Raw genomic sequence first — 11,901 nt, 5'->3', positions numbered from 1 at the left:
TTATAGCTCCCTAATATTGAGAGGATATGTTATAAAGAGAAGTCACTCTTCTCTCGATTTAAATGGATCAAAGATCCACACAATTTATTTAGTTGAGATGCAAAAGATTTATGACATGATGACATGATGCAATGATGAAAAGCAACACCCAAGCAAATGACATGGCAACGACGGCGAATAACTGAAAGACACCTGTCACAACGGTCTCGGGGCGTCACAACAAGCATTTGATGCTAGACTACTTCGCGGAGGTACTTACATACCCTCCTCGTCTCTTTCACGGAAGGTACTGAATGCGTCGTAGTTTGTTTGTGAAGATTGTCACCGATTGTGAGGCTGCCTCCGATTACTTTAAACGTCGTAGATCCGCCGCTGGTATCATGAGGTTTAGTGCATATCAAAAGATATCGGCGGCAATGCGGGTTAAACCTCCCTTGTTTCTATGACATTGTTAGTACTCGTGTGCAACAGGAAAGAAACCCTTCTCACATACACGCTTTTCTTCAAGCACATCGTGAGATTAAGGATGCAACCACTCATGGTCGGCTCTGAGATGATCTAGTAGAGCACCACTGGCAGTTGGATGGGCGGCGCATTGGCCCATGATGTATCTTTGTTTTACTTTTCTATGTCCTATTTGATTCGAACAATTATTGTAATTTGCTCAAACATTGTTGTAATAATTTGAATGATTATTGTTTTATTTGGTGGTGTAATAATAAATAGAATGATTATTGTTTTATGTCAAATATGATGGAATTTATGATATGCCATATGATAAAATGTGATGGAATGTGTGATATGTGAAAGAATAGATTTAAAGGTTGAGGTTAAGGCAAAGACTAGAACCCTTAAACTCTGAAGGTTGGGTTTAAGAATTCTAATTTTTATCTTTATTTTTCAACCCTTAAAAGTGTTAAAACTGGCACTTCTCAACATTTGAAACTGCTTTTAAGGATTTGAAGGTTTGAGGATTCTCTCTTAGCTCGTCGTTGATGGGAGGACGACGCAAAAGCAAACGCGGCGGCGACGTGCCGAATCCCAGGACACATGAGGAGGATCGCTCAGTCGCGTTGGCGGCGGCAGCAGCGGCTCAGGCCCGTGCTGCGGCGGACTCCTCCCGGCCCTACTGCCGAACCTGCCTGTCTCGCGATGGGCGTGGCGGCGGCGGCCCCTGCTCCTGCTCCGACACCACCTCCGCCCAGCCGTCTGGCTCCTCGCGCGGCAGCGCCGTCCCCGCCCAACTTTATGTCCCCTCCCGCGCCCCCAACCCGTATGCGCGCTATCTTTCGTTTTATGTTTATATATCTAATCAGCAGACAGGGCGTGGATAGAAATCTAGTTTATCGTTTGCCTAGCTAGGGAGGTGGATCTAATTTACTTTGTCTGATGGTTGCAACAACAAATTAAAATTATCAACTTGTACAGAAATCAGCAAAAAACTAACATCATTCTTCTGTCAAACCTTGTCCATTGCACGGTGATGATGATGATGATGATATGAATTGTTCACTCAGCTCCTATGCATATCTGAATCGCTATTACTTCTAGTCACCATAAGAATACAATGCTGCTCTTGCAATGTTCCGCACTCTGCGGCTCTGTTTTTCTTAGTCTTCTTTATAAAACAGAAGAAGAAACTTCTACTCATCGATTTACTTAATTCAGGTGCCAGGATCATGTGGCCGGGCCTTCATCCGCACTGACGCAGCCTCAACCGTCTGTCTCGTACTTGACCAAATTGCTCGGCGCTACAACATCCAAGGACACTGCCACTTCCTCAGCCTCCCCACAGGCTGTAGCTGAGACCCCGCCACCAAAGCCAACCATTTATGTCAACAGACCTCCTGATTGGTATTTTAGTATTTACATCAGGATCGATCGTTCAGGATCTTTCCACACATACCCTCATCTCGGTGGACCATTCAAGAGCTTACAGGAAGTTGAAAAGGCTATTGAGCGCTATCTTCATGACAAGCGGCATAAAACACTGTATGGTTTCTCAATTTCTTCCATGTCTTCTCCTTCTCAGTTTCTTCCTGTTTGCATACTTGCATCTGCACTTGATTATTTTTATTATTTCCCCTGTGATAAGACCGTATAAGAGCTGTCAAGTTGATCACAGAAATGCTACCCTACATTTGGTCTTCTCTTCAAGTTCCTGTTGTGGAATTCCTTAAATTAACTCAACAGTTTGAACTAGAGCATATTTCGCAAGCACAGCTCAAAATTAACAAAGTACATGTTCGGGCTGCTGCTTTTTTTATTGTAGGTATACTATCATCTGAATTGTATCTTGTACAATTAGTTAGCTTTTAGCTTGGGACACCCATCCAGCGGTGCTTCCTTTGTTACAAAACACTAGTGATTAGGATCTGAAAATGAAGATGTGTATCTTTTAACTATAACAAGTAAATACTTTTTCCAGAACCTAATGATACACTTGTAGGTGGAACGAGCAAGCTGGGGATGAAATCATTATAAAGAAGGCTCTTTACTGGCCTGATGGCAGAACAAGGAAATGTTCAGACGAGCACGTAGTGGAGTATACCCGTGAGCAAATGAGTTTAATGCTTCAAGCTTTACTGGACAAGTATAATGAGGATCACAATCTTGTTGGGGTATCTCTCTCTCTCTCTCTCTCTCTCTCTCTTATCGTTATGTCCTGTTTCCTTAAATGTAATGATTGCTGATCCACCCCATTCTTTTAGGATCTTGCATATGAATTCAAGGATTTCTTGCACTATCAACCAATTTATGAAGACTATAAGTGGTACAAGCATTTCAATTTCACTACAAAGACTAAAGATGGAATTGAGAATCTTTTCTTTGCTGAAGTGACAAAGGGGAAAGACAATGCATTGGTGGCCAACTGTTTCTGCAAGATTGAATCCAATGAAAATGGTAAGTATCGACAGAAGCCAGAAAAACTGGCTATTCAGTCTGTTCAACAACAGGCAAAATTGTGCATCCTGTCCTTTTCCACTCTTGTTTGAATTCAGAAAGCAAAATTCATTGTTGTCTTAACTTGCATCTTGAGAAGTTTTACCCTCACCCAATGATATGATGGAGGTATGACAGTTGTCTGTTTTGATCTTTTTTAATGAAGGCCACTGCTATGGTTGCATAAATCATGGAATTATTGATATGAAGCACCCCAGCAAGGCCGATGCATATTCTGGTGGTCACTTGAACGTACATTTGCCATTTGGTGGGCGCAGAAGCCGTCCTAACACGTGGACAGGCTCTAAGGAAAATGTACATACTAAAACTTTGATCTTAGTAAAACCAGTCGTCACTTGGATGTCGTCTTATTATCTTTCTGTTTATTACAGGTGGCAGCTGAGGAAGCTAGGCTGAGATACATCTATGGTGTACGATGATTAGAATTTATTTATCACATTTTTATCGAGCTAGCTGTTGGAGTTGTGGTGGGAATAAACAAATATTTTTATTGTTTGTGGTGTGTATTATCGTGGTAGTTGTTGGAGTTGTGTTTACTTGGCACAGCTCAGTGCTCCTTTGTTGTTACCCTCACTCCTGTAGAAGTTATTTATCAAGTACTTCCTCCGTCCGGAATTAGTTGACGCTCAAACGGGTCTATCTAGCATTGAGGGAGTATGAATTATGGCATCTGGTTATTATCCTTTTGTTGTTCCATGCTGCAGTTGTTACTAGAATGACCATCGTCAACATAATGTTTTGCTATCCTTTCTAACAAGTGTCGCCATGAGTTTCATGGCAAAGAACGAGCGCTAAAACTTTGGGTGTGTCTGGGGGGGGGGGGGGGGGGGGGGGGGGCATAACTTAATCGGATCACTGGCCGTATATTAATCTTCATGCTTGATTCAGATAGAGGACTGTGTAAGGATTGTGCAGATCATCCTTAACATCTTCATCTTCACCAGTGCTTGACACGTTGTTTTTTTAGAAGGAACGACTTGTATTCCACTTAACATTGGGATGTTATGTTTCTTTAGAAGGAACAACTTCTATTCCACTTGACCTTGGGTTTGTTACAAAACTGTTAAACTACATGCTTATCTCCCTCCCTCTCCTCTTCCCCTCTCTTTCTCCCTCCTCCTCCCCCCCCCCCTCTCTCTCTCTCTCCTGTAGCTATCTCCTATAACCACCAAATCTATCTTGTAAGCCACGATAAGGTTGTTTTGCCTCAGATAAATAAACATCACATGGCTCTCCATGGAGAGTAAACGCTTCCATCTGACATGGTATACAAAGCCATCCTCTTCCCATCGATCTAGCTACTAGAAAAGCATATCCACCAATCGCCATGTCTTCCACCTCGGTAGCCATTGTCCTCAACCTTGGATCTCCGCCGACCACGAAACTATCGAGGGGGAAATTCCTCCCGTGAAAGGCCCAGGATCCTCGTAGGTCACTGGCCTCCTAGATGGAACCGACGCCGCGCTCCCTACAATAGTGGAGCAGCAGCAGCAGCAGTCGGGCAACCATGACTGTGGTTCGAAGCCCGTTGTATTCGCCGTGGCTGTCGAAGCACCAACAATTCCTTAGCTATTTGGTAAACTCTGTCTCAAAGGAGGTCCTTGCGCAAGTGACCGGTAAGGAAAACACCTTCGATCTATGGACTGCTATCACCACACTCTTTGCCTCATAGTCCCAATCTTGAATCATAAATTTGAGAATTTCCATCGCAACCATGAAGAAAGGCACCATGCGCAACACCTCCTACATTGCCAAGATGAAGAGCCTTGGAGATGAGCTCACGGCAGTAGGCCATCCGGTCTCTGATCGCGAGATGGTGGACTATGTGCTCGCCATACTTGACCGCAACTACGGCCCTGTCATGGCATCAATCGGCGCTGTCAAGTCCTCCATCACCATCGATGAACTCTTTGCCCCGATCGCTACCTTCGACTAGCGGATGGAGATGCTGGGCGATGGGGCTGAAGGCGGCTTCAACTCTTCTGCCAATGCGGTGTACAGACACTGCGACTAGCACAAAACCAGGGGCGCGGCTAAGGAAGACACGTCTCTCCCTCTACTGGTAACGGTGGTGACAGCTATCGAGGACGTCCACAACAGCAGCAGTGTCAACAACCATCTCATGATGTGCGTGAATGTCAAATCTGCTTCAAACACCGTGCAGGGGGTGCCCGTTAATGTTGGCATCACTACTATGAAGATGAGTATGAGAAGGGAGCCAATGCTCTCACTGACTCCTACGACATCAACACCAATTGGTACGCGGATGCTGGCACCAAAAATCACATCACAAATGAGCTAGACAAGTTGACGATCAGAGACAAGTACCACGACGATGACCAAGTGCACACCGCAAGCGACTCTGTTATGAAAATTACTCATGTTGGTCGTTCAATTGTCAAAACCCCCGTGAAAAAATTTCATCTAAATAAAATCCTACATGTGCCAGAAACATCAAAAAATCTTGTCTCTACTCATCGGTTTACTCTTGATAATCTTATCTCTATATGTGTTCTTTCAACTTTCTCCATGCTGGAATATTACTTAACAAAATCAGGGTATTTGTTCCGACTAATTGATCACTATTTAAACAACCAATTGTGATTTCATTTTCTGACTCCGTTCCTAGGCAGTAACAAATTCTATTTACCAATTTATGCGCACTATAGATTCTTCTCCCATGTTCTGAATAAATAATACCTTTCCACCTTTTAAGCAGGATATGTTGGATGCATAGTTAATGATATGTATGTTACTCAGCGTATAAAATTTTACTAGGAAGACTTGAAGCATCTCATAAAATTTGTTGATAATCTGAGAGAGATAGCACATCGTACGAACGCTATATTTTGGATGGGATTAATTATACCTATGGTGCACATATTGAACAAGACCAAATGTGTGCACAAAACGCTGGTACAAAGTCTTATTTTTATGTTGATGCTCATAAACTATATATATCTTCAACGATATGTTACAATTTGTTTTTATTCTACATTTCAACAGAAATTGCCCCTGCAGCTGTTCCTGGATCGATTTTCCGGCGTGGCCGGATTACACTTGTGCCTGCTAATAACGCCAAAGTGATTGTAAGGTACTGCATTTCCTGCAGAAATGGAACCATTCAAATTAACAAGTTCTCGCTTGTCGTGGCAATGCATCCATATTGAAAAATTGGAGACACTGTTCTACTCATGCTCTACCAAGGCACATGAGGGTGCTTCCTTTTCATTGACAAGATGCCGAGTCGCCGTGATCAAGCTGCTTTCAACGGATAGTTATGGTTGTTGGCCCTCAGCCTCTTAAAATGTGTTAGCTGTTACTCGGTTAAGTATGTAGATATGGACCATATGGTTGTTGGCCCTCAGCCTCTTAAAATGTGATAGTTGTTACTATGTTAAGTATGTAGATATGGATCATATGGTTGTCAAAACCGTGTTACGAAGATCCTCCTTTTGTCGAATAGTGTAACCACTATATATTTGTTACTCAAATGCCGTTAGCCAAGTTCTTAAATTTTCATGGAAAGTAGTAGTATCGTATACAGTTCATTGAGTTTAAACCTGTGCCCGATAGAGCGATAGAGTAGAGGATGTCCATGTTTTCGACGTGGCGATCAACACCAATATCCAGAAGGCATTTGTATATTGATTATCCATATTGCAAATTCAGATAATATACAGACATGCCAGCACATACAATTGACATATTTGCCATGGATGAAGAAATCAATTGAGTTGTGTAGTTAGTTTGTAGCTACGGGGTGGGTCGATATATATATATATATATATATATATATATATATATATATATATATATATATATATATATATATCCAAACTGCATAGTAAAAAAAAACCCACTCATCCCGACCCTATCCTCTCGAACCCACCCACTCCTTTCTCTCATGCTCCATCCAATCTCCGCAACTTCCCCCACCCAGCTCGCCGCCGCACCACCTGCCTCCTCACCCGGCTGCCGCACCACCTGCCTTCCCACCCCGTCACCAGCCAGGGCTCGTGCCGGCCCGCCGCCTCTCATCTCCAACCGCACCTCCTTGCCGGCCGTCCCGCCCTGTCCTTTTTCCTCTCGGAGCGCCCATACCTCCTTCTCCCCGTGGCGCGTCGCCCCTCCACCCCGCGAGCCGCCACCCGCCCCACCCCTCTCGGTACTGCCTCCTAACGCCGGCGAGCACAAGTTCCGTGCCTTCCCTTCCCTAACCTCCCCCCCCACTGTTTCCCGGATCTGCATCTGCCATGGAGATGGCGCGGTTCCCCTCCCGGCGAGATCTGGACATGGGCACCCTCCCCTGTTGGCCTCAGATCTGGCCGTGACTAGGGGTAGGGGCATGCTGCCTGCGCGCATCAGTAAGCTATAGGTCCTCCCTGATGCCGCCGCTTTCACCACCGGTCGCCGGACTGCCGGTCCTCTCCACTCTCCCTTCTCCAATGACCGCCCCAAGTTTGTTGTTGTTTCCTCCCGCCAGCATCGTCCAAACGTGCCCCGCGGTGAGATCCCCATGTCCCACGTGCTTCATTGGACCTGCATTCCTCCAACACATGCGCCCCGCACGGGCTGCCTCAGGGACGCCAGGACAAACTGCAACCGGCCAAGAGCAATCCATAGCCCACCATGGCCTGTGACGCCACTACTGGACTCTGGTGGTCCTCTTCCTATGACTTTCACATTCTTCAGTGTTCGTTAATTGTTGTTCCCACCTGATGTTGAGCAGTGCAGGTTGCTTCTTCATTGCAGCTCGGTTGGGTCGTCGGTGCAGTACGCAGGCACCTGAGAGGACGACGGGCGTGTAGTTTGGTTTCGGCCATGTGTCACTCCGGTATGGTTGCGCGCGTCATGCATTTTACTCGGGTGTGCACAGAAGGTTCTTGTAATCCGTCGGCGTGCAGTTTCGACAGCGGTTCGTCAGCTCGTCCTGTGCAGCTCAGTTTCTGCAGGCACACGATGCGGCATTTCGCATGGTGCAGTTCGGCAGCGGTTCGACAACATGTCTTGTTTTGCATCTGGTGCCATTGTGTGTGCATTTTAGTAGTTGGCTGCCCCGTGTAGTTCAGCTAATGTGTTTGTATATTTATCTATAGAGAAGGATTTTTTTTGCAGATTTGGGATGTACAATTCATCTCATGTGGTTGCAGTGCGCTTGCGCGTACGGTCCAGTGATATTTTCATATTTTTGTTCAAGTTTACCCCCAACCATTAAATCAGTTTGTAATTTTGCCCGATGACTTGCGGTTCACTTGGTTATACCAAAAAAGGTATGGGCTTGTTTGTAGGGTATGGTGCAGTTCTTTTGTATTCGTCCCTGTGTCAAAACTGTAAAAAATGAATGCAGTTCAATTTTCCTTTAATGTTCACTTGCCCTTGTATTTGTGGTCTATTTTCATCCATAAAAAAGTTAGAAAAAAGGACCCAAAAAATCATGCAGTCTGCTTTGCCCGTCGGATGCAGTGCGGTTTCCAATCTGAAGTAGTGCGGACGGCCGTGTGATGCTGTTCATATTGTAATACAGAAAAATGTTATCAAAACGACACATAAAAATTTACGTCCCACAAAAAAGAAATCATGCAGTGCACTTGTCCGTTTGATGAGGTTCACTTTTCATAGTATTGCGGTTCACCAACGCTTGAAATGAAGTGCACTTCACCTCGTTTGGGAAAATTTACGTAGCACAAAAAAGAAATCATGCAGTGCACTTGTCCATCTGATGAAGTACGGTTTTTGGTCTAAAGCAATGCGGTTTGCTACCTCGTTTGGGAAAATTTACGTCCCACAAAAAATAAATCATGCAGTGCACTTGTTCGTCTGATGAAGTGCGGTTTTTGTCTAAAGCAGTGCGGTTTTTTGTCTGATGCAGTACACATGACGATTTTGGGGCACCAAAAAAATAAAGTGTCCGCATTTCGTTAAAATCAGAATTGCTCTTAAACCGTAAGGAATCGGAGAGATTGTTCTATATGAAAAGGTTGTGTCTCATCAATATCTACCCAATGGCGTATAATTTGAATCGTTTTGACAAAGCGGTTTGTAAAATTTTTGCGAAAAACGGCCGCTGCCTCTCATCGTCAGCTGCACAATTTTCAAAATTAACTAAAAATCGTAAGGAATCTCAAAAACATTTCAACATATGAAAACTTCGTCTTGTCCGTAGCTTTCCAACGGCGTATCGTACGCTTCGTTTCGACAAACTTTTCAAAAATTGGAGCGAAAACAGTACAGAAAATTGTAAAAAATTCGAAAAAACACAATATCACGATTTACTAAATTTAAAACTGCTCTTAAACCGTAACAAATTAAAGAAAATAATAGATATGAAAAAGATGTGCCTCGATGATATCTTTCCAACGGTGTGTCATTTGCTTCATTCCAATGAGCGGTTTAGAAAAAAAATGCAAAAAAACGCTCATTGCCAGTCGTCGTGCGTCGCACCGTTTTTGAAACTGCTCTTGAACCATGATGAAGCTCGTAAAGTGTTCAACATGGCGAAGTTGCGCATAATCCATAGCTTCTCAACGGTATATTGCACACGTTGTTCCGATAAACGGTTAAAAAATTAGAGCGAAAAAGGTACCGAGAAACACTACGTGCAGTTTTTTCCGACACGAAGTTCACTAGTCTCTGTATTGCAGTACCTTTGCTACTGAAAGTGCAGTGCTCTCACATTGAGCGTGCAGTGCGGAAGTGTTATCAGAATAACTATTCTGCTAATATTAGCAGAATAGACCGGCTGTATGGGACACCTAGGTGCACATGCTCCTTGCATTTCCGCCGTTTGATTGCATTTAGATGCGTATTATTGTGATAGGTATAGAAGACAACAGATCAATCCATTACTAATTGCCAATTCTGAAATAATTACGATGCATATCATAAATGAATGTCATTAAGCACGCCATGCATGGTAACATATCTTTAGAAGGAAAAAATACTATAAATTTGGTATATATAAATTCATCTGTTTTGTATGTACCCGTTAAATTTCTTTATGTATATACCTATAATATTTAATATGTATATATGATTTCATTTGTTTAGTATGTACCTGATAAATTTTTGTACGTATATACCCAGAATATTTAGTACGTACACAATAGATTTTATCTATGTATATACACAGAATATTTAGTGCGTATCAATTAAATTAGGTATGTACGGATTCATTTATTTATTACACACTCATTGATTTTTTAGTATGTATACACCCAGAATATTTAGTATGTAACACACTAGATTTTTGTGTATGTATATACCCAGAGTATTTAATACATACCCATTAGATTAGGCACGTCTGGATTCACTTAGTACGTATTGATTAGATTTTTGTGTATGTATATACCCTAGAGTACTCAATATTTTTTTGTATGTGCATACTCATCGTATTTATATACCTTGTCATTAAATTTATGAGTATATACCTCAATACAATAAATACATAAAATCATGTGTGGGCATATGTAACAAACATTCCTTAAAATAAAAATAATCGTCAGTGGATATATGTACGTTGGAAAAAATCATGTGTGGGTATCAGCATGCATCATATATTCCTACAAGTAAAAAAATTAATTAGGATCATATTTTATATTATTTGGTCACCTTAATTTGTATAGAAATATTAGCCATTAAAAAGTCTGACCCGGTCTTATTTTTTTAAATACTACATACCTTGAAAAGTAAGACTTTAGAAAAATGCATAAAAACATCCATAATATACGTATGAACCATTAGGGCGACGTTTCGTATTATTTATCGTATTGGATACCTTAAGTAATAGGATTGTATATACATACCCTTTTTGTTTGGAAAGGAATCATACTAGGAAACCGGTAGTATATTATTTTTTCCGGAAAGCAATTATTGTCCATTGATGCTTGTAGCGCATGCAAACAAAATTTGGAAAGTCATGCACTACAAATATGACTTGCTATCGGGGGACTTAGGTGCCCAGACACCTAGGTGCCCCACATAATTTACACACACACACACATATATATATATTGCTAATTTAGAAGAATATAATGAACCGTGCGCGCACAAAAGAGCTACATTGTGCACTTGACGCTGTCCCAGCACACACAACAGTTATCGTCCATCAGCATGTCGATCATGGGCTCAGTGGGAGCAGAGGCCGCCAAGTAGATGACCTACACACCTTGATCGATCGAGGCTGGGGCAGACTTGACATCGGGAATGGCCGGTACTGCCTCGGGCACAGCGCTCAACAGGGCTACCGTGACCGTCGGGTCTGCCCCGACGATGTTCGGCGAGACAACGTTGGCTCTCGCCAGGGCTGCCATGACGGCCCCCAGGCATGCCCCGGTGAAAGCACAAGTGCTCCCTGGGTGATTTTGGTAATTAAAGTCAACATATCTCTTGTTGGACTAATGCTTTTATCTAGTTTATTTCAGACAAGTTCAACAATGGCGTAGAAAGGACAAGAGGATGTGGAACCCCTTCAAGATGTCTAGGACATGCATTGGCAAAAGCTCAAGACTCACCATTTATATTTTAGTGATCCAAGATCACATTGAGTCCATAGGAAAGCCAATACTATTAAAAGGGGATGAGATGTTGCTTAATGTGGTCTACTTGCTCAAGTGCTTACACTACAAAAAAATACACTTCCGTGATGATACGTGTTTGTCATAGTAGGTCATATTTTCTGTCATGCATGTACATCCATAACGATTTTATGAAAGAATCAAGATAGTCATACCTGTGCTGTCGTAGAAGTGTTCCATGACATTACCAAAATTATCATCACGGAAGTGTCCACTTCCATGACGATAAATCACACGTCAAAGAAGTGCTTTCGTCAAGGGTGACCGACACGTGGCATCCATCGTAACGGGTTGCCGTTAAGCTATCGGGTTCCGGTTTGGATCCGATAACCCGTTAATAGCCCGGACCAATGGGGATTTT

At 42.8% G+C, this 11,901-nt stretch overlaps 1 protein-coding gene and 1 long non-coding RNA gene across 2 annotated transcripts; both read left to right on the top strand.

Annotated features, from left to right (window-relative positions):
- Positions 1–967: 967 nt before the first annotated feature.
- LOC125521219 (uncharacterized) lies at positions 968–3,630 on the top strand. The gene is made up of 6 exons (XM_048686283.2): positions 968–1,273; positions 1,669–1,992; positions 2,450–2,621; positions 2,712–2,904; positions 3,110–3,258; positions 3,336–3,630. Exons 1-6 carry the CDS (start codon positions 996–998, stop codon positions 3,381–3,383), a joined length of 1,164 nt encoding a protein of 387 aa, XP_048542240.1. The 5' UTR covers positions 968–995; the 3' UTR covers positions 3,384–3,630.
- A 3,191-nt stretch (positions 3,631–6,821) lies between these two features.
- On the top strand, positions 6,822–8,266 carry LOC125524203 (uncharacterized). Its single transcript, XR_007290625.2, has 2 exons — positions 6,822–7,625; positions 7,702–8,266. It is a non-coding gene; the product is annotated as an uncharacterized LOC125524203 (long non-coding RNA).
- The last annotated feature ends 3,635 nt before the right edge of the window (positions 8,267–11,901 follow it).

This window comes from Triticum urartu, chromosome 7A (assembly GCF_056163025.1).
Source record: "Triticum urartu cultivar PI428250 chromosome 7A, HENAU_Tu73, whole genome shotgun sequence".
NCBI classification, from domain to species: Eukaryota; Viridiplantae; Streptophyta; class Magnoliopsida; order Poales; family Poaceae; genus Triticum; species Triticum urartu.
The sequence above is the reverse complement of the archived record's forward strand: the minus strand, read 5'-3'. Positions and strand labels throughout refer to the sequence as shown.

Coding starts and splice junctions, on each gene's coding strand:
- LOC125521219 (XM_048686283.2), top strand. CDS start 996: ATGGGAGGACGACGCAAAAGCAAACGCGGCGGCGACGTGCCGAATCCC. Junction 2,622..2,711: donor AGGATCACAATCTTGTTGGG/GTATCTCTCTCT, acceptor CCATTCTTTTAG/GATCTTGCATATGAATTCAA. Junction 2,905..3,109: donor GATTGAATCCAATGAAAATG/GTAAGTATCGAC, acceptor TTTTTAATGAAG/GCCACTGCTATGGTTGCATA.